The 21,242-nt window shown below is 40.6% G+C and overlaps 1 protein-coding gene and 1 non-coding gene across 20 annotated transcripts in view; both read left to right on the top strand.

The window, feature by feature from the left end:
* The window catches only part of CCAR1 (cell division cycle and apoptosis regulator 1), a 77,997-nt gene that overhangs the window by 31,687 nt on the left and 25,068 nt on the right, over window positions 1-21,242 (top strand). For all 19 annotated transcript variants that reach the window (XM_077944904.1, XM_077944901.1, XM_015147321.3 and 16 more), the window contains 9 exons: window positions 2,956-3,085; window positions 3,343-3,504; window positions 7,354-7,579; window positions 8,211-8,324; window positions 8,870-9,036; window positions 9,771-9,981; window positions 10,792-10,875; window positions 13,796-13,981; window positions 18,946-19,137. In XM_077944904.1, coding sequence (XP_077801030.1) covers window positions 2,956-3,085; window positions 3,343-3,504; window positions 7,354-7,579; window positions 8,211-8,324; window positions 8,870-9,036; window positions 9,771-9,981; window positions 10,792-10,875; window positions 13,796-13,981; window positions 18,946-19,137 — 1,472 coding nt within the window. The remainder of the gene's footprint in view (window positions 1-2,955; window positions 3,086-3,342; window positions 3,505-7,353; window positions 7,580-8,210; window positions 8,325-8,869; window positions 9,037-9,770; window positions 9,982-10,791; window positions 10,876-13,795; window positions 13,982-18,945; window positions 19,138-21,242) is intronic.
* LOC114670229 (small nucleolar RNA SNORD98) lies at window positions 8,672-8,738 on the top strand. Its single transcript, XR_003719710.1, has one exon. It is a non-coding gene; the product is annotated as a small nucleolar RNA SNORD98 (small nucleolar RNA).

Here is a 21,242-nt window from a genome sequence, read left to right as displayed (position 1 = left end):
CTGTTGGCCAGACCAGTTTCAAACTCCTGACTTTCAGGTGATCCACTCCCCTCAGGTTCCCAGAGTGCTGGGATTACAAGCATGAGCCACCATGCCTGGCTTATTCATCCTTCTTACTGCATCCAATTCTTGCTTTATGTTAGGTCTTTTCTTTTTTTACTGTGGCCTCATGGGTTTTTTAATTTATCCTTTGTTTTATAGTCAGTTGTTTTCTTTTTGATCCTTTATATGTATAGTTTGTAAGAATTTTTTCAAGCTGATTCCTGTGTCTTTTATTTTTGAGATGGAGTCTTGCTGTGTCTCCAAGGCTGTAGTGCAGTGGCATGATCTCAGTTCGCTGCAAGCTCCGCCTCCCAGGTTCACGCCATTCTCCTGCCTCAGCCTCCCAAGTAGCTGGGACTACAGGCGCCTGCCACCACGCCCGGCTAATTTTTTATTTTTTATTTTTTTAGTAGAGATGGGGTTTCACCATGTTAGCCAGGAGGGTCTTGCTCTCCTGACCTCGTGATCTGCCCACCTTGGCCTCCCAAAGTGCTGGGATTACAGGCGTGAGCCACCGCACCCGGCTTCTCCTGTGCCACTTTTACAATTCCCCATGGAGTATTTCTTAAAGGAGAAGTCCCAGTGAGGGTGTTCCAAAATTGAAAGCTCCCTATATGTTTCTGGGATGACAGGGACATGAAAAGGGAGATGAGCATAACAATGCATAAGAATCCTACTGACATACACATTTTTCCATTCATAATAAAAATCAGACCATACTGAACTAATTTTTTAGGAAACATAGTAGTGGAGAGATTTTTTTCCTGCTACAAACTGCAGAGCAGTAATTCAGATGATCACCATACTAGGCTTCCTACTAGGAGTTAATATCATTGTCATAGACCAGCGTCAGAAAACTGTTCTAGTGGAGAGGTGTGGGATCCCATATATCATGTTATCAGTTGGGAAGAATGAAATTATTTGTGCTTGTGTTTATTTTCTGTGATGTGTAATAGTTCTGTCTACTTTAGAGATGTTTAATGTGAATCATTTTACTGAGGTTGAGCAACTTTTAAAGAAAAACACATTTTTTAGTCCTTATGGCGTGATCAGATGTTGAAAGGGGGAATGAGTATTTTAATCTATGGTTTTTTTTGTTTTTTTTTTTTTTTTTGAGACGGAGTCTTGCTCTGTCACCCAGGCTGGAGTGCAGTGGCCGGATCTCAGCTCACTGCAAGCTCCGCCTCCCGGGTTTACGCCGTTCTCCTGCCTCAGCCTCCCGAGTAGCTGGGACTATAGGCGCCCGCCACCTCGCCTGGCTAGTTTTTTTGTATTTTTTAGTAGAGACGGGGTTTCACCGTGTTAGCCGGGATCGTCTCTCGATCTCCTGGCCTGGTGATCCGCCCGTCTCGGCCTCCCAAAGTGCTGGCATTACAGGCTTGAGCCACCGCGCCCGGCCTTTAATCTATGTTGTAAAGGACTTAGTTACTTGTTCTAGTTAATCTGTCTAAAATACTTACAACTTCGCATATATTATACATCTTTCCATAAATTAAGTGTGCATTGTAGTAAAGAAGGTAAATTTGCACTATTCCTACCTGGAAATATTTATACTATTTCAAAATGAAATTGTTGATTTTCAGTATTGGGAAGGATTCGTCAAGATAGTGCCCCACCTGGGCAACAGAGGGAGACCCCGTCTCCTCAAAGAAATTTTTTAAAAAATTAGCTGGTTTTGGCCGGGCACGGTGGCTCAAGCCTGTAATCCCAGCACTTTGGGAGGCCGAGGCGGGCGGATCACTAGGTCAGGAGATCGAGACCATCCTGGCTAACACGGTGAAACCCCGTCTCTACTAAAAAATACAAAAAACTAGCCGGGCGAGGTGGCGGGCGCCTGTAGTCCCAGCTACTCAGGAGGCTGAGACAGGAGAATGGCCCGAACCCGGGAGGCGGAGCTTGCAGTGAGCTGAGATCCGGCCACTGCACTCCAGCCTGGGCGACAGAGCAAGACTCCGTCTCAAAAAAAAAAAAAAAAAAAAAAAAAAAAATTAGCTGGTTTTAGTGGTGCATGCCTATGTCCCAGCTGCTTTGGATGCTGAGATGGGAGGATTGCTTGAGCCTGGGAGGTGAGGCTGCAGTAAGCCATGATTGCACTACTGCACTCCAACTGGGGCTATAGAGTGAGACCCTGTCTCAAAAAAAAGGTAATTTTTTTTTTTTTTAAAACACAGTGTCTCGCCCTGTCGCCCAGGTTGGAGTTTAGTAGCACGATCTCAGCTCACTGCAACCTCTGCCTTCTAGGTTCAAGTGATTCTCCTGCCTCAGCCTCCTGAGTAGCTGGGATTACAGGAACGCGCCACCACGCCTGGCTTATTTTTTTGTATTTTTAGTAAAGACGGGTTTTCACCATATTGGCCAGGCTGATCTTGAACTCCTGACCTCGTGATCCGCCCGCCTCTGCCTCCCAAAGTGCTGGACTTACAGGTGTGAGCCACCGTGCCTGACCTGACAGTACCTATTCTTTTTTTTTTTTTTTTGAGACACAGTTTTGCTTCTGCCGCCCAGGCTAGAGTGCAGTGGTACGATCTCAGCTCACTGCAGCCTCGTCTCTTGGGTTCAAGCGATTCTCCTGCCTTAGACTCCTGATTAGCTGGTATTACAGGCACCCACCACCACTCCCAGCTAATTTATGCATTTTTAGTAGAGACGGGGTTTCACCATGTCGGCCAGGCTGGTCTCAAACTCTTGACTTCAGGTGATCCACCCGCCTCGGCCTCCCAAAGAGTTGGGATTACAGGCATGAGCTACTGCACCCAGCCAGTACCTATTATTTGAAAATATATATTAACAGGCCAACTTTGAAAAAACAATTTTAGTGACTCTCAGTTATTTAACTTTGTTCATCTAATTTTATCAGGTACTTTTGAACTTTGTTTAGACACGCTAAACATTTTTTTCTTTTATCTTTTAAAGCTGGTTTATTGCAGCCTCCTGTTCGTATAGTTTCACAGCCACAACCAGCACGACGATTAGATCCCCCATCCCGATTTTCAGGAAGAAATGACAGAGGGGATCAAGTGCCTAACAGAAAAGATGATCGAAGGTATATTTTCTAAAGTATACTGTGGATGGTGGCAATGGTTGTACAACAATGTAAGCATAGTTAATGCCACTGAACTATGTGCTTATAATATAAAATTTTAAAATGCTGAATTTTGTGTTATGTCTATTTTACTACAAATTTTAAAAAGTTAAAACAAATATACTGTGGAATCTTGCTTACATTACCTACTCTACTTCGTTGAAGAGCTTTTCCATAATATTAGAAATATTAGTAATTTTAGAAAAATTTGCTTTCAGTCGTGAGAGAGAGAGAGAAAGACGTAGATCGAGAGAAAGATCACCTCAGAGGAAACGTTCCCGGGAAAGATCTCCACGAAGAGAGCGAGAACGATCACCTCGGAGAGTTCGACGTGTTGTTCCACGCTACACAGTTCAGTTTTCAAAGTTTTCTTTGGATTGGTAGGTTATTCCCCACCCATTGTTTTCTTGAGTTACTAATTTCGTATAATTTGACAGAATATGTTACAGAGATATTTTTCTTGCAACATTGATTTCCCGACAGTTAGTGTTCTTCATGTAAGCGCAGAAATGCAATTTGAAATAACTTAATTCTCTACTATGCTGCATTATTTTTATATCCCCATGAAGGAAATCAACTGGTATTGAAAAAGACAGCCCCTCAAGGAAATTCCTTTGTCATAAAGTTATTCCCCTAAAGTTAGAATCAGTTAAGATCTAGACTTACTGATAACTTGAAGATCATGTATAGTCCATTGTATGTGATGAGGCAATAATACAGTAGTAAACCAATTATTTCAAGTTTAGCTGTGGCAGTGTAGTATAATAGAAACATAGATATGCATATATACTCACATACATAATGTATTCACATGTATAGTGTATGTGTATGTATATACATAAATATATTATTCACCCTTTGAATCAGAAGTCATGACAAATTACCAGGAGTTTCTCTTTCTTTTTTTTTTTTTTTTTTTTGAGACTCTGTCACCCATGCTGGAGTGCAGTGTCGTGATCTCAGCTCACTGCAGCCTCCACTTCCTGGGTTCAAGCTATTCTCCTGCCTCAGCCTCCCTAGTAGCTGGGATTACAGGTGCTCAGCACCACACCCAGCTAATTTTTGTATTTTTAGTAGGGATGGGGTTTCACCATGTTGCCTAGGCTTGTTTCGAACTCCTAACCTCAAGCGATCCACCTGCCTCGCCCTCCCAAAGTGCTGGGATTACAGGTATGAGTCACTGTACCTGGCCAATTTACCAGGAACTTCTGATGTTTACCTAAAAAAAAAAAAAAGGTAATATTAACTAGCAGAATTATTGTGAGGTTTAGTTCATGTATCCAAAGGACTTAACCCATTGTGTGGCAGTTGTATAGTCTCAGAAATTAATGGTGGGTTGTGGTGGCAACTTAGGTAATAGATGAATAGATGGAAAAAAAACAAATTGACCGTAAAACAGGAAAATCATTAAAAGCAGCGTTCAAGGCTGTTGAGCTAAAAGCAGATAGCTGTATGCAATGCAGTGGCCTAAGATGATATTATTACATTTAAACAGAGTGATAATTACCATTCATAATACTTGCCTATCAGTGGTTAAAATTTCTGTATGTTCAGTTCTAGATTTAGTAACCCAGTGAATTTTAGTCAAGCTACTTAATGCCAAGAAAATTTTGTTTGGTGACTTTGCTTAATTATGTTACGTAGTTGGTGTTCATTTACTCTTACTTATGGTCAAATCAGCACCTACTTCTTTTTTTGTTTTTTTCTTCAAGATGGAGTTTCGCTCTTGTTGCCCAGGCTGGAGAGCAATGGGGCGATCTTGGCTCACAGCAACCTCTGCCTCCCGGGTTCAAGCAATTCTCCTGCCTTAGCCTCGCGAGTAGCTGGGATTACAGGAATGCGCCACCACACCCGGCTCATTTTGTGTTTTTAGTAGAGACAGGGTTTCACCATGTTGGCCAGGCTGATCTCAAACTCCTTGCCTCAGGTGATCCAGTCGCCTCGGCCTCCCAAAGTGCTGAGATTACAGGCGTGAGCCACCACACCTGGCCCAGCAACTACTCTTCATTTACACTAGTTTTCTTCTTATAGCTGTTTACTGTTATGCTTAAAAATCTGTAGTCTGCATATTTCAGAGAAACCAGTTGAAACCAACACCGCTTTCACAGCCTCAAAGATATTAAATAGGGGAGCTCTGATTTTAACCCATCTGTTCTCAATATTGAATGCTTTTTTGGGAAGAGTTGATGCATAGGATATGAAATTAAACAGCTATTTAGCTTCTTCTAAATTAGACCTTCAGGGGCCAAGTGCAGTGGCTGATGCCTGTAATCCCAGCACTTTGGGAGTCTGAGGTGGGCAGATCACTTGAGGTCAGGAGTTCAAGACCAGCCTGGCCAACATGGTGAAACCCCGACTCTACTAAAAAATACAAAACTTAGTTGGGCATGGTGGTGAGTGCCTGTAATCCCAGTTTCTTGGGAGGCTGAGGCAGGAGAATCACTTGAACCCGGAAGACAGAGGTTGCAGTGAACTGAAATTGCACCACTGCAATCCAGCCTGGGCGACAGAGGGAGACTCTGTCTCAAAAAATAAAGAAAAATAATAATAATAAATTAGACCTTCACAGTTTAGTTTTACCACTTTGAAGTAAATTCCCAGAACATTAAGTGGATCTCTTGCAAGTAAAAATGATTTTAAAGTTTCCATACTTCTCATTTGTAGTTGTATAAATCAAGATTTTCTTACACTAATATGATTATAAGAAACTTCATGCCCATGAAATGATTTATTTGTACTTACATCTTTTGTTTTATTATAAATTTTACTCCTGTGGGGTAAAACATGACTTCAAAAATTCTGGTGATGCGAAATTGGGAAACAATTATACATATTTTCTTTTTGTCACACTTCCTTAAAAACAAAACTCAGATACTTGTTTCACGTTTTTATTATTTTGACAGCAGAGTCATATCCAAATAAAGTATAATTACAGGCCTGGCACTGGTGGCTCACACCTGTAATCCAGCACTTTAGGAGGCCAAGGTGGAAGAATCACTTGAGGCCAGGAGTTTGAGACCAGCCTAGGCATATAGTGAGACCTCACCTCTACAAAAAGTAGAAGTTACCCACATATGGTAGTGCACCTGTAGTCCTAGCTATAATACTTGGAGGCTGACATGGAAAGATTGCTTGAGCCTAGGAATTCAGGTTACAGCAAGCTATGAGTATGCCACATTGCACTCTGGCCTGGGCGACAGGGCAAGATTCTGTCTGTAGATTGGATGGATGGATAGATGGATGGATGGATGGATGGATGGATGGATGGATGGATAGATGGATAGATAGATTCTGTCTGTAGATAAAATAGATAAATAGATAAATAGGTAGGTAGATAATAGTCTATTATCTGACAAGTTTATTGCTCTGTATTTTTATACTTCAAATAAAGACATCTCTACATGTAGATTACTTCATCTTTCAACTTCTGCCTTTAGTTGTCTTTAAAAAAGACAATGTAGTTGTCTTTTCGTCTTACATTATACTTTTAACAGACATCTCTTAACCTTTTGCCAGATTGACCTTTCAGTTCCTCTCTTTTAAAAACTCTACTTCTTAGGAAAAAGGAAATGATCCTTTAAAAAATCAGTACGAGATTTAAAAGACAAGAAATTTATGCCCTCTATACATAATAATCAGGTATGGATCTTAATCATTCACAGAGAAAGGGGTGTGGAGGTGCAGATAATCCAAGGAATATATGAATTTTCCTTTTGTGTGGATTTTTGTATTTAATTTTGAATGTAAGTATGGTTGATCTAGGAACTTACTGTAGTAAAATAAAAGTTCCATAGTTTTTCTACACTCTGAAAACCTGACTGAGGGGCATACAGAAATACTAATTTGGTACCACTCTCATTGATGTTTTGTATCCTTTCAACATGAACCATAATTTTCCAGTAATCCACAGTTCCAGCTGAGGAAAACCTGCTTTTGTACAGATCTTTTCTGGAGCTGAGGTTCAAGTTATTTCAAAGGGTCTTCTGTAACAAAAAGTAACTAAATAAGGATAACACTGAGAATACTATTTATTCAAAACTTTGAGTATACAAATTTGAAAGTAATATTTTCATATGTCTCTATCCAAATCTATAGCTCATTGGTAACTGACTTTGTCCTTTTTCAGCTTACTTTTTACCATATGAAATTGTATTTGCTACAGAATCGAGTGAATGTTTGTGTAACATTTTTATAAGGCTCTTTACTCACTACTTATGTCTGTTTTTCAGTCCCAGTTGTGACATGATGGAACTAAGGCGCCGTTATCAGAATTTGTATATACCTAGTGACTTTTTTGATGCTCAGTTTACATGGGTGGATGCTTTCCCTTTGTCAAGACCATTTCAGCTGGGAAATTACTGCAATTTTTATGTAATGCACAGAGAAGTAGAGTCCTTAGAAAAAAATATGGCCATTCTTGATCCACCAGATGCCGACCACTTATACAGTGCAAAGGTTTGTATTCAACTGTGATATGCAGCTTAAATTTCTTAGCAGTTATTCATAATAAAAGGGTATGTAGAATTATCCTTCAGAAAGTGTTAGGTAGACCCAAATACCTGTTTTCTTCTTGACTGCTTGATCCTATTTTGGTTATATAATTTAATTTCAGCTCTCTTTGCCTCATCTCTTGAGCTGTAAAACTAGTTATTCTAACATTTAAAATCTTATAAAAATGTGAAGATAAAGTTGATGTTAATGAGATATTTGGAATGTCATATGACTTCTGGTAGCCTCAGATAAAACTTAGTGTTAGATGAATGCACTAAATGTTAGTCTTAAGGGAAACATTCAGTATATTACGTATAGTCTACAGTTTTGTTTAAAGCATTGTTTGAGTGAAAAAGCATCCCTTCAAAAGTTAAAACTAAGTAATTATAAGGTATCTAGGCCTGGCATGGTGGCTCACGCCTGTAATCCTAGCACTTTGGGAGGCTGAGGTATCTAATACTATTTCTGCTATATATACTTCCTATTTTTATTTAAAAATTTCAGACATCTAATATGTAAAGATAATTAGTAGTGCTTCTCATTTTTTCACATTACTTTAGACTTTTGACAGGATTGAATTATTTGACTATAATAGGTAATGCTGATGGCTAGCCCTAGTATGGAAGATTTGTATCATAAGTCATGTGCTCTTGCTGAAGACCCGCAAGAACTTCGAGATGGATTCCAACATCCTGCTAGACTTGTTAAGGTAAAAGGACACATTTGTTTTAACTTTAGATGTATTCACTTTGCTTAGCTGTAAGTTTGTACACATAAAATCTAAAACCCTACATTTTAATATGTGTTGATTAGTTTAATGACTAATTTCAATATTAAGGCACCCAGAATTTAATGATGTAGATGTTTTTCTCATTGCAGATTATGACTATATCTTATTTGTACGCTACTAGTTCAACAGTCATTTTGATGTTTTATATTCGTAACATAGTAGAATCTTAGTGGTAATAGGATTCAGTGTCTTTGGATGTTGTTGAAGTTTGAATTATAGCTTGTTTCTTTAAAAGAACTCTATCTGAAGAAATATTTTAAAAGGATGAGTTATGATGTGTGTAAATCCTATTCCATTGCTGAAATGCAGTGTGGAACACAATGAACTGAACTCTTCCTTGACTGACAGATACCAGAGGTAGTAAAAATGGTATTGGAAAGGTTTGTACCTTTCCTTCTCAAGTATCTTATTTGTAATTTGACAGGGTGCGTAATATATGTAAATGATTCTTTGTTTTGAATTAGTTTTTAGTGGGCATGAAAGGCAAGGATGAAGCTATGGCCATTGGAGGCCACTGGTCTCCTTCGTTGGATGGACCAGACCCAGAAAAAGATCCCTCTGTGTTGATTAAGACTGCTATTCGTTGTTGTAAGGCTCTGACAGGCATTGATCTAAGTGTGTGCACACAATGGTAAGTACCAATTCATTTCTTGATTAGAAGTGTTTTACTAATAGTTTATGTAGTTGTTCTTGTCGATCAGCCTTTTCCCCTTGGCTTATTTTAGCATTCCTGGTCATGCAGGTAATCCCAAAGGAAAATCCCCATTTGTAGCTAAAGTTTATTTGGTGCCAAAATGTTTTGGGGAAAAAGGATTAAGAACTAATCAAAATAAACTGAAAATTTAAATGTTTTGTTATGTTGTACTTTGGAAGTTGGATGTATGTTGAAAATACTTTTCATTTCATGCATAGCTGGAGAAGATCGTCAAGAGAGAACTTCATTTCATTATAATTCTTTTGTTATAAAATGATGTAGTTGCGATTATTTTTGTTCAGCCATATTTTCTCTTGAGGCTTATTTGTCCTGTGTATTTTAGTGTGTCTCTTGTGACTTAATTTGAGAATATTCTTTTTTAGCACATGAAATCTGAACAGCTATCCAGCTTCTTCAGGTATTCTCTAAAATGTGGGTAGCTCTGTAATCAAACTTGAAAATGCCTTGGGGGAACATATTCTTCCTTTAACTTATTAAATATTGTACAAATGTACCAAAAGAGGAACTATGGCTTCTATAATTTTTTTTTCTTTAGACCAACCTCAAGTTCTTGCAGCAAAATTTCTTTACTTGATGTGCTACAAGTGAACTAGGGTCTTTAAAATGTATTTTAGAATTTTTTTTCCAACATGCTTCTTCCCTTGCAACAGGTACCGTTTTGCAGAGATTCGCTACCATCGCCCTGAGGAGACCCACAAGGGGCGTACAGTTCCAGCTCATGTGGAGACAGTGGTTTTATTTTTCCCGGATGTTTGGCATTGCCTTCCCACCCGCTCAGAGTGGGAAACCCTCTCCCGAGGATACAAGCAGCAGCTGGTCGAGAAGCTTCAGGGTGAACGCAAGGAGGCTGATGGAGAACAGGCACTGAACGCTAATCCCTTTTTCTATTTCCGCTTCTCACAGGCACAGGAACACAGGCACAAATGCACACCACACACTACATAACAAACACACATGGAGGAACATAACTGGTAACAGCGACTGGTAATCCAGCTTTCAGCAGTATAGTTGTATGTTCTTTTCTCTTAAAATTTCTGTCTATTATCCTAACTTTTAAGAGTGCTGAGACCTCAAAGGAAAATAAGTTGTGCTTAAATTGCACAGAATTTTGTTTTTATCATAGGTCTAGTTGCTGGAATCTGGGACCAGTTGTTGAACAAGATTCAGTATTAAGCCATTTTAAACATTTTGCCATTTTCTAAAATTTAAAAAATTTTCTTTTTCATGGTCATCAGTTCTAGTCATGGATATTTGAAATTGGACAACCACAAGTCTGAGAGATTTGAAATTTCAGGCTATGTGGCAACGTCTTTGGTACATTTCAAAGGTCTGACTAAATCAGTCTTTGGGTGGCTTGAAAATTGGGGCAAGATCACACACTGTGTGGTTTGTGGATACCGGCAGTGTTTGTGCATCCCTGATATCCTTTGTGTTGTAATTTATCACCCTTTTGTGTTTCACAGATCTGGCTTTGATTGGCTGATGAGTGTCTTTGTGATCAGTTAAAAGTGGTAGAATGTATGTACGTGGACTTGCCTAAATAATAACTTTAGGAGAAGACAATCTGAAACATTTGTGACCTTGCACAGATCAGCAACAGACTTTTAAAAATAAATTATTTTTGTTTTACGGTTTCATAATAGTAATTACATTCTTAACTTTGTATGTCAGGATGAAGAAGAGAAGGATGATGGTGAAGCTAAAGAAATTTCTACACCTACCCATTGGTCTAAACTTGATCCAAAGACAATGAAGGTAACTTTAATGAGGATGGATTTTACTTATCTTTTTCAATTAAAAAAAATTTTTTTGAGATGGAGTCTCGGTTTGTTGCCCAGGCTGGAGTGTAGTGGTATGATCTCGGCTCACTTCAGCCTCTGTCTCCTGGGTTCAGTAGATTCTTTTGCCTCAGCCTCCTGAGTAGCTGGGATTACAGGTGCCCCGCCACTGCGCCGGGCTAATTTTTGTAGTTTTAGTAGAGACGGGATTTTACCATGTTAGCCAGGATGTCAGCATGTTGGCCAGTTTGGTCTCGAACTCCGGAGTGCTGGAATTACAGGCACGTACAACCATGCCAGGCCAATTTCTGTATTTTTAGTAGAGATGGGATTTTGTCATGTTGGTCAGGCCAGTCTCACACTCCTGGCCTCAAGCGATCTACCCACCCCTGCCTCCCAGAGTGTTAGGATTACAAGGGTGAGCTACTGCACCCAGCCTAAAATATATTTAAAATTAAAACATAGATTGATATACATCTAAACTGGGAAGAGGCTGGGAGCGGTGGCTCACGCATCTAATTGCAGCACTTTGAGAGGCATAGATGGGGAGATCGCTTGAGTCCAGGAGTTTGAGACCATCCTGGGCAGTGTGTGTGTGTTTGTGTGTGTGTGTGTGTGTATATATATACAGTTTATACGTGTGTGTGTGTGTGTGTGTGTGTGTGTGTGTGTGTGTGTATTTATTTATTTATTTATTTTGGAGACAGAGTCTTGCTTTGTCACCCAGACTGGAGTACGGTGGCACGATCTCAACCTCTGCCTCCTGGGTTCAAGAGATTCTTGTGCCTCAGCCTCCCTAGTAGCTGGGACTACAGGCCTTGTGCCATTATGCCCAACTAATTTTTGTATTTTTAGTAGAGGTGGGGTTTCACTGTGTTGGCCAGGCTGGTCTGAACTCCTGACCTCAATTGATCCACCCACCTCAGCCTCCCAAAGTCCTGGGGTTACAGATGTGATCCACCTCGCCTGTTGTGTGTTTTATTCCATTTGTGTTTTTCTGAGTACAAGCTTTGTGATTGGTTGATTGGTTATTGTGTATAAAAGTTACGATCACTTCAACCCGAGGATGCTGAGTAGAAAAAAAAAAACAACCATAAAATAATAAACCAGGCAAGGTGGCTCATGCCTGTGATCCCAGCACTTCTGGGGACTGAAGGAGGAGGATTGCTTCAGTCTAGGAGTTTGAGACCAGCTTCTACAACATCATGAGGCCCTGTCTCTATAAAAAGTCTAAAAAATTATTTGGGCATAGTGGCACACGCCTGTAGTCCCAGCAACTTGGGAAGCTGAGATGGGAGGATTGCTTGAGCCTGGAATCTGGAGCCTGCAGTGAACTATGATTGTGCCACTGCACTCCAGCTTAGGCAACAAAATGAAATTTTGTTTAAAAATACGTGTGCGTATGTGTGTGTGTAAGGTTGCAGCTGGGCACTATGCTTTATGCCTGTAATCCCAGCACTTTGGGAGGCCCAGATGGGCAGATTGCTACAGCCCAGTAGTTCAAGATCAGCCCTGGCAACATACTGAGACTCTGTCTCTACCAAAAAAAAAAATTAGCCGAGCATGGTGATGCATGCCTATAGTCCCAGCTACTCAGGAGCCTGAGGTGGGAGGATCACTTGAACTTGGAAGGTCAAGGCTGCCATGGTGAGCCATGAGCCATGGTTATGCCACTCCAGCCTGGGTAACAGAGCAAGACTCTGCCTCAAAAAAAAGAAAATGACTCATCCTGTTGAGTTAACATTAATTTTGTGCATGTAATTATTTTTAAATATTTTATACTATTCAAGTAAATTGATTAAAGGGACAGAGTGCAGTGGTGTCATTAGAGTTCACTGCAGCTTCAAACTCCTATGCTCCAGTGGTCCTCTCACCTAAGCCTCTCAAGTAGCTTGGGCTAAAGACATGTTCCACCATGTCTGGCTAATTTTTTCTTTTTTTTCCTAAAGAGGTGGGGTTTTGCTGTGTTCCCCAGGCTGATTTTAAACTCCTGGCCTCAAGTGATCCTTCCACCTTGGACTCCAAAGGTGCTAGGATTATAGGCACGAGCCACCATTCCCTGCTGGTATTACTCCTTTATTGGACATTTGTTTATTTACTTACTTTTAGAGACAAGGTCTCTGTCGCCGTGGCTGGAGTGCAGTGCATAGTTCACTAGAACCTTAAACTCCTGGGCTCAAGCAGTCTTCCCATCTCAGCCTCCCAAGTGGTTAGGACTACAGGCATTCACTACCACACCTGGCTAATTTATGAGACATTTAGACTCTTCACTTTTTTGGAGGGAGGAAATAAGTAAATCTATAGTTTTGTGGGTTTTTTCCCCCTTCTATTTAGGATGTTTCCTTAGGGTAGACAGCCAGAAATGAGAACTTCTGGGTCAAAGAACATTGAAAAAAATGTTTACGCATGTTAATATGTTTTATTTTCCAAAAATATGCTATCATTTTGCATTTTCACAAGTGTTGAGTGAGCTGTACAAATGTTCTTTTTGCTACATTTGTAAAGTCACACAAAAGGCTGGGCGTGGTGGTGGCTCACGCTTATAATCCCAGCACTTTGGGAGGCCAAGGCAGGCTGATCGCGAGGTCAGGAGTTCAAGACCAACATGGGGAAACCCCGTCACTACTAAAAGTACAAAAATTAGTTGGGTGTGGTGGTGAGCATCTGTAATCCCAGCTACTTGGGGGACTGAGACAGGAGAATCGCTTGAACCTGGGAGGCAGAGCTTGCGGTGAGCCGAGATCACACCACTGCATTCCAGCCTGGGCAACAAAGTGAGACTCCGTTTAAAAAAAAAAAACCCACAAAAGATAATTGTTAATTGTAGCTAGTTTGTTTCCTATTTCAATATCCACCCCCCCTTTTTTTTCCTGTGTTTTCATGCTCCATATATTCAGGTAAATGACCTCCGAAAAGAATTAGAAAGTCGAGCTCTTAGTTCCAAAGGATTGAAATCCCAGTTAATAGCCCGACTGACAAAACAGCTTAAAGTAGAGGAACAAAAAGAAGAACAGAAGGAGTTAGAGAAATCTGAAAAAGAAGAGGATGAGGAGGATGATAGGAAATCTGAAGACGATAAAGAGGTATGTACTCTATTATTACACTCTGTGGTATTAATATTCATGTATAGGGTGTTCTTGGAATACGTGAGTTAAGATTATGTGTGTGTATGCTTTTATTTATTTGTTTTATTTTGGCTTTTTTTTTTTTGAGACTGAGTCTTGTTCTGTTTCCCAGGCTAGAATGCAGTGGAGTGATCTCTGCTCACTGCAACCTCCACATCCCAGGTTCAAGCTATTCTGCCTCAACCTCCCGAGTAGCTGAGATTACAGGCACCCGCCCATATGCCCGGCTATTTTTTTGTATTTTTGGTAGAGACAGGGTTTCACCATGTTGGCCAGGCTAGTCTCAAACTCCTGACCTTGTGATTCGCCTGCCTCCGCCTCCCAAAGTGCTGGGATTATATGCGTGAACCCCCGCGCCCAGCTATTTATTTTCCGAGACGGGGTTTCGCTCTTGTTGCCCAGAAGGGAGTGCAATGGCACAATCTCGGCTCACCACAACTTCCACCTCCTGGGTTCAAGCAATTCTCTTGCCTCAGCCTCCCGAGTAGCTGGGATTACAGGCATGCACCACCACGCCTGGCTAATTTTGCATTTTTAGTAGAGATGGTGTTTTTCCGTGTTGGTCAGGCTGTTCTCGAACTTCAGGTGATCTGCCTCTCTCAGCCTCTCAGAGTGCTGAGGTTACAGGCATGAGCCACTGTGCCCGGCCGTGTGTATGCTTTTATTAAGGTGCAATTTACTTATAATAAAATTCAACCTTTTTTGTTAATAGTTCTGTGAGTTTTTACAAATGCATATAGGTATATAACCACCACCAACACCACAATGAAGATACAAAACATTTCTAGGTAAATGGCTCAGAAATTGAGTTCTAGTGAAGTGCTTATTCCAGAATCTGTCTGCTTCTAAAACAGTATGTTTGATTGAATCAAACCTTGAGACTCAGACTATTTATTCAAGCTGTTTTATGCTTCTGTTTTTTGTCCAGTAGAATAACTCCTGGATACATAAGCCTGTTACTTTGTTTTCTGAATTTGAAATACAGGGATCTCAGAAGTGTGTTTTAGCACCAGTAATTGGATAAGCCATATAATCAGTTTCTAAATCTTATACATTATAAAGTACACATTATTTATGAAGAATTCCTTCCAGAAATATTTACTCTAAATCTGCTTGTGATTTAGTGGTCCTCTCACCTAAGCCTGGGTGACAGAGCAAGACCCTGTGAGAAAACAGATAAATCTAGAATGAAATTTTCTTTTTTAAATTTTTTATTTATTTTTTTTTTAGAATATGAAAAATTCTCAGCTCTCCTAAAGTTTTCAAAAAATGGTCCATATAATGAAAGATAAAAGAAAGAAATGGTTAAAGGGATCTCTTAGATTAAAGGAGGCTAATGAGACATAACAACCAAATAACTAAGTGAAACCTGACTAGATCCTGGATGGGTGAAAGTAAAAGATACTCGTAGAGAGTATTTTTGGGACAGTTGGAGAAATTTGATTATGGATATGGATATGACATTAGATAATATTAAAGCAGTGTTAAATTTCTTGAATGTGATAATGGTTTTGTAATTTTGTAGGATAATTACCTTGTTCTTAGGTGATGCATGGACTTGTGATTTCTTATTTTTTTACGTATTTATTTTTATTTTTTAATTTTATTTATTTATGGCTGGGCGCGGTGGGTCATGCCTGTAATCCCAGCACTTTGGGAGGCCGAGACGGGTGGATCACAAGGTCAAGAGATCGAGACCATCCTGGCTAACACGGTGAAACCCCGTCTCTACTAAAAATACAAAAATTATCCAGGTGAGGTGGTGGGCGCCTGTAGTCCCAGCTACACGGGAGGCTGAGGCAGGAGAATGGCGTGAACTTGGGAGGCGGAGCTTGCAGTGAGTGGCAATCGCACCACTGCACTCCAGCCTGGGTGACAGAGTGAGACTCTGTCTCAAAAAAAAAAATTTTTATTTATAACTTATTTATTTATGTTTTTTTTTTTTTTTGAGACGGAGTCTCACTCTGTTGCCAGGTTGGAGTGCAATGGCACAATCTCGGCTCACTGCAACCTCTGCCTCCTGGGTTGAAGCTGTTCTTCTGCCTCAGCCTCCCGAGTAGCTGGGACTGCAGGCACCCACCACCACACCCAGCTAATTTTTGTATTTTTAGTAGAGACGGGGTTTTGTCATGTTGGCCAGGACGGTCTCGATCTCTTGACCTCATGATCCACCCGCCTCAGCCTCCCAAAGTGCTGCTGTTACAGGCTGATATTGCACTGCTCTTGACCTTATTTTTATTTTTTGAGACAGAGTCTCTCTCTGTTGCCCAGGCTGCAGTGGAATGGCATGATCTCGGCTCATTGCAATTTCTGCCTCCTGGGTTCAAGCGATTCTTGTACCTCAGCCTCCCGAGTAGCTGGGATTACAGGCGCCTGCCACCATGCCTGGCTAATTTTTGTATTTTTAGTAGAGATTGGGTTTCGCCATGTTAGCCAGGCTGGTCTGAAATTCCTGATCTCAGATGATCCACCCACCTTGGCCTGCTGAAGTGCTGGGATTACAGTTGTGAGCCACCGTGCTCGGCCCTCAATGAGTTATTTTCATGATGAAATTGTCCCAGACGTTGGATGGTGGGAGTTCTTTCAAGCTATGTGCCCTTTTGACATATCTTTATCACTTTTTGAGGACTTTTTACTTACTAGCATTTTAAAGCATTTCAATTTTATTTTGTGCTATCCTTGTCCTAGTTCAGGAATCAGTCATTTCCCCAGGAAGCCCTGGTTCCTTTTTAGTGAAGAATGGTATTTAGAAGCCAAGATATGCTCATTGCAATTAGGTTGCTGCTCCCAACCCCCTTCAGTGAACAGAGATACAGAATATATATAGATAAATAGATAACACTTACCAATATTTAAATGTATATTTATTTCTATATCTTACGCATATTGAAAGCTGTGAATTTACACGGGTGCCTCCAATTCTTACAATGACATGACTCTGCCCTGTGCCATCTCTGCATGGATTACTCTCCTTGCTCCATCTGGGTTTCAGTGTTTAGTAATGAAGGAGCTCATCATCAATGGGCAGTTGTGGCTCCACCACCCTGCCAGCCTCCATCTCCTGTGTAGACATCTACATTCCTTGAAAAGAGTGCTTTAGGCCGGGTGCGGTGTCTCAAGCCTGTAATCCCAGCACTTTGGGAGGCCGAGACGGGGGATCACGAGGTCAGGAGATCGAGACCATCCTGGCAAACATGGTGAAACCCTGTCTCTACTAAAAAAAATACAAAAAACTAGCCAGGCGAGGTGGCGGGCGCCTGTAGTCCCAGCTACTCAGGAGGCTGAGGCAGGAGAATGGTGTAAATCCGGGAGGTGGAGCTTGCAGTGAGCTGAGATCCAGCCACTGCACTCCAGCCTGGGCAACAGAGCGAGACTCCGTCTCAAAAAAAAAAAAAGAGTGCTTTAGAACTGAATTGTTCAGGATAGATGGAGACAACTTCGTGAGACCCCATCTCTACAAAGAAAAAAAAAAAATTTAACCGAGCATGGTCACATGTGGCTGTAGTCTCAGCTACTGGGGAGGCTGACATGGGAGGATTGCTTGAACCCAGGAGGTCAGTGCTATTTGTGAGCTATGATCACACCACTACTCTCTGGCCAGGGTGACAGAGTGAGACCCTGTCTCAAAAAAAAAAAAAAAAACTTTGTGTATAATGAAATGCACAAACCCAGTCCCTTTTTGGATTGGCTTTTAGCAGGCCTGGTTCTCCCTTCCCACTGCCATTTCTATTAGAGAAGCCGAAGAATTGCTACAGATAGGGTCAGATACATGATCTGTCTACCAATCAGATACTCACTTTCTGAATTTTGAATGTTAAGAATATGATGCAGAATGTCTGTGTCTCTTGTAACATTTTCTTTTAGCACACTTTAAAAATAGTTAAAATTTTCATCTGCCGTGTGGTGGTGTCTTTCTGGCCCACTTTCGTCATCTACAGGGATATAATTCTGCTGCTGCTTCTCACTCTTTTTTTAAAAATACTAAATTTGTGTGGGATTTGACCTCAATATTTGAATCATTTTTATGTGAATTTAGATTGTCTGAATTTTATAAACGTAGTTTCTTTCAGATAGCTTTTCTAAATTCATAGAGCTCTGCTCTTTTGTTGTTTTGTTTTGGCAGAAACATACGCTGGCTTGCTTTCTGAAGTTTGCTGTTTCTTTTGCCCTTCATCACTTTTTGTCTGGGTGTTCTCATATGTCTTTGTTGTTCCTCTCCTACTCCCAGCAGTTTCTCCTCAGTATAGAGCCCTAGTAAATGAGCTTTGCAAGTTTGTAAGGCTAGAGTGGCCTAGGCCTCTTCAGATCTTAAAATAAATTCTCTATTCACTCTCTGGTTAGGGGTAAAATTTTGCCTAGTTTCAGCTGCTGCACTTTCCAGTAAATACCTACTGGCTGTTTTTTGGTTTTCTTGTTCTCCCATTGCTTCCTTATGCTTTCTTTGGACACATTCATCAGTAACACATAGGTCTTTTGGCCTTTTCCCACCCATTTGTATATTGGTTTGTGGGGATACCTTGTCAGTTTTGTTATGAATGCTATCGGTTTTTGATTTTGATATCTATATTGCTTTGTGTTTTTAGTATGAGGTTTCAGGAAGATCTAAAACCTATGCTACCACTACTATTTTCCCAGAATTTTCTAATTTATATAATCTCAATATAGATAACTTTTCCCCCTCTTTACATGGCAGTTTCTTATGCTGGGAAATCCAAAAGAGAGTTAGGAGCCATCAAAGCTTACTACGCTTAGTGAATTTGAACTTTCCTCCCTTCTCAACCCTTATGGTTAGTGTAAGCACCATGAAGAGTCATGGGAATTTTGTTCCTTTATGTGGTATATATTCGATGTATATTCATCCTGGACGTGTATATACATCATACTTGCAGATTTAACCTTGACTTGAAATTTGAAATATTTAGGAAGAAGAAAGGAAACGTCAAGAGGAAATGGAACGTCAGCGTCGAGAAAGAAGATATATTTTGCCTGATGAACCAGCTATCATTGTACATCCAAATTGGGCTGCAAAAAGTGGCAAGTTTGATTGTAGCATCATGTCTTTGAGTGTCTTGTTGGACTACAGATTAGAGGATAATAAAGAACATTCATTTGAGGTAATGTTTTCAGTTTGAAATAAGAACCATATAAGGGCCACACATTATGACTAGTTAATATATCTCTGAAATCTTTTTTCTTTGTTTTTTACTTTTTTTGTTTTTTTGGTTTTTGGTTTTTTTTTGACACAGAGTTTCGCTCTGTTACCCATGCTGGAGTGCATTGGCGTGATGGTGGCTCGCTGCAACCTCTGTCTCCTGGGTTCAAGCAATTCTCCTGCCTCAGCCTCCCGAGTAGCTGGGATTACAGGCACCTGCCACCACACCCAGCTAATTTTTGCATTTTTTAGTAGAGATGGGGTTTCACCATGTTGGCCAGACTGGTCTCGAACTCCTGACCTCAGGTGATCCACCTGCCTCAGCCTCCCAAAGTGCTAGGATTACAGGCATGAGCCACTGCGCCCAGCCCCGAATGCCTCTTTTTCATTGCTTGTTTTTTTGAGTTTTTGTTGGTTTTTTCTTGTAATCTACTTCTTGGGAAAAAAATAGATGATTTGTCCTCTAAAGTTTCCTTACAGACTCACTTTTGCTGATTGCATTTCCCTGCTATGGTTTATGCGTTCCTCTATTCCCTGTATTTCATTTAAATTGATTGTTGGGTCTAAATTTTTAATTAAGTTCAGTTCTGTTTTTTCCCTAAGACGCTTTCATAAGTAGTGTGGTGTGTCCTTTCTTCAGGATATCCGTAATGTCTAGTTGACTCTTTTGGGGATGAGGTAATGCTTTATTATCTTCTCTAGAATTAAAATAGCATTTAGGCTGGGCGCGGTGGCTCAAGCCTGTAATCCCAGCACTTTGGGAGGCCGAGACGGGCGGATCACGAGGTCAGGAGATCGAGACCATACTGGCTAACACGGTGAAACCCCCGTCTCTACTAAAAAATACAAAAAACTAGCCGGGCGAGGTGGCGGGCGCTTGTAGTCCCAGCTACTCGGGACGCTGAGGCAGGAGAATGGCGTAAACCCGGGAGGCGGAGCTTGCAGTGAGCTGAGGTCCGGCCACTGCACTCCAGCCTGGGTGACAGAGCGAGACTCCGTCTCAAAAAAAAAAAAAAAAAAAAAAAAAAATAGCATTTAATACCATTTAAAGAGATTAAAAATTTAACTGGTGTTTGAGTTGTAAGAGAAAATAATTGTTTAACTTTTCATTATTAATCTATTTTTTGTATAATTATTTTATTACTTATTTTATATATTTATTTTTGAGACAGAGTCTCACTTTGTTGCCCAGAATGGAATGCAATGGCACAATCTCAGCTCATTGCAACCTCTGCCTCCCAGGCTTAAGCAATTCTCCTGCCTCTCTCTAGGGTAGCTGGGATTACAGGCACAACGCCTGGCTAATTATTTGAATTTTTAGTAGAGACAGGGTTTCACCATGTTGGCCAGGCTGGTCTCAAACTCCCAACCTCAAGTGATCCACCCGCCTCACAAATTGCTGGCATTACAGGCATGAGCCCACTGCGCCCGGCCTATTTATTTATTGAGAAAGTCTCCCTCTGTCACCCAGGCTGGAGTGCAGTGGCTCGATGTTGGCTCACTGCAACCTCCGCCTCCCGGGTTTGAGCTGTTGCCCTCCTTCAGCCTCCTGAGTAGCCGGAATTGCAGTTGCACGCCACCAACCCCGGCTAATTTTTGTATTTTTAGTAGAGACAGGGTTTTCCCATGTTGACCAGTCTGATCTTGAACTCCTGACCTCAGGTGATCCACTTGCCTTGGCCTCCCAAAATGCTGGGATTACAGGCATGAGCCATTTCACCTAGCCTGTATCATTATTTTAGAGCAGCTTTACAACATGTAGTTTAGTTTACAACATGTTAGTTTTCAAAACAATTAAAAACTTTTATCTCTAAGTGTGTAATTGCTTCACTCCTTAAAAATAGAATTTCCAACATAATTAATTTTGTAGTGCCCTGTACAAAATCATATCTAAAATTATTGTGTTTAATTATTTTATCTTATCAACATATCTTATGTTCTTTTGTTTTCTAAATTATATTGGAAAAATCAGTCATGCTTCTTTGAACCAGAAGGTCATTGTTCACCAGCTGGTAAGATGAAAATCAAGGAAGACTAGAGACCTTTGAGGATTACTGAGGCAATTAT

Source organism: Macaca mulatta, chromosome 9 (genome assembly GCF_049350105.2).
Source record: "Macaca mulatta isolate MMU2019108-1 chromosome 9, T2T-MMU8v2.0, whole genome shotgun sequence".
Lineage (NCBI taxonomy): Eukaryota > Metazoa > Chordata > Mammalia > Primates > Cercopithecidae > Macaca > Macaca mulatta.
The sequence above is the reverse complement of the archived record's forward strand: the minus strand, read 5'-3'. Positions and strand labels throughout refer to the sequence as shown.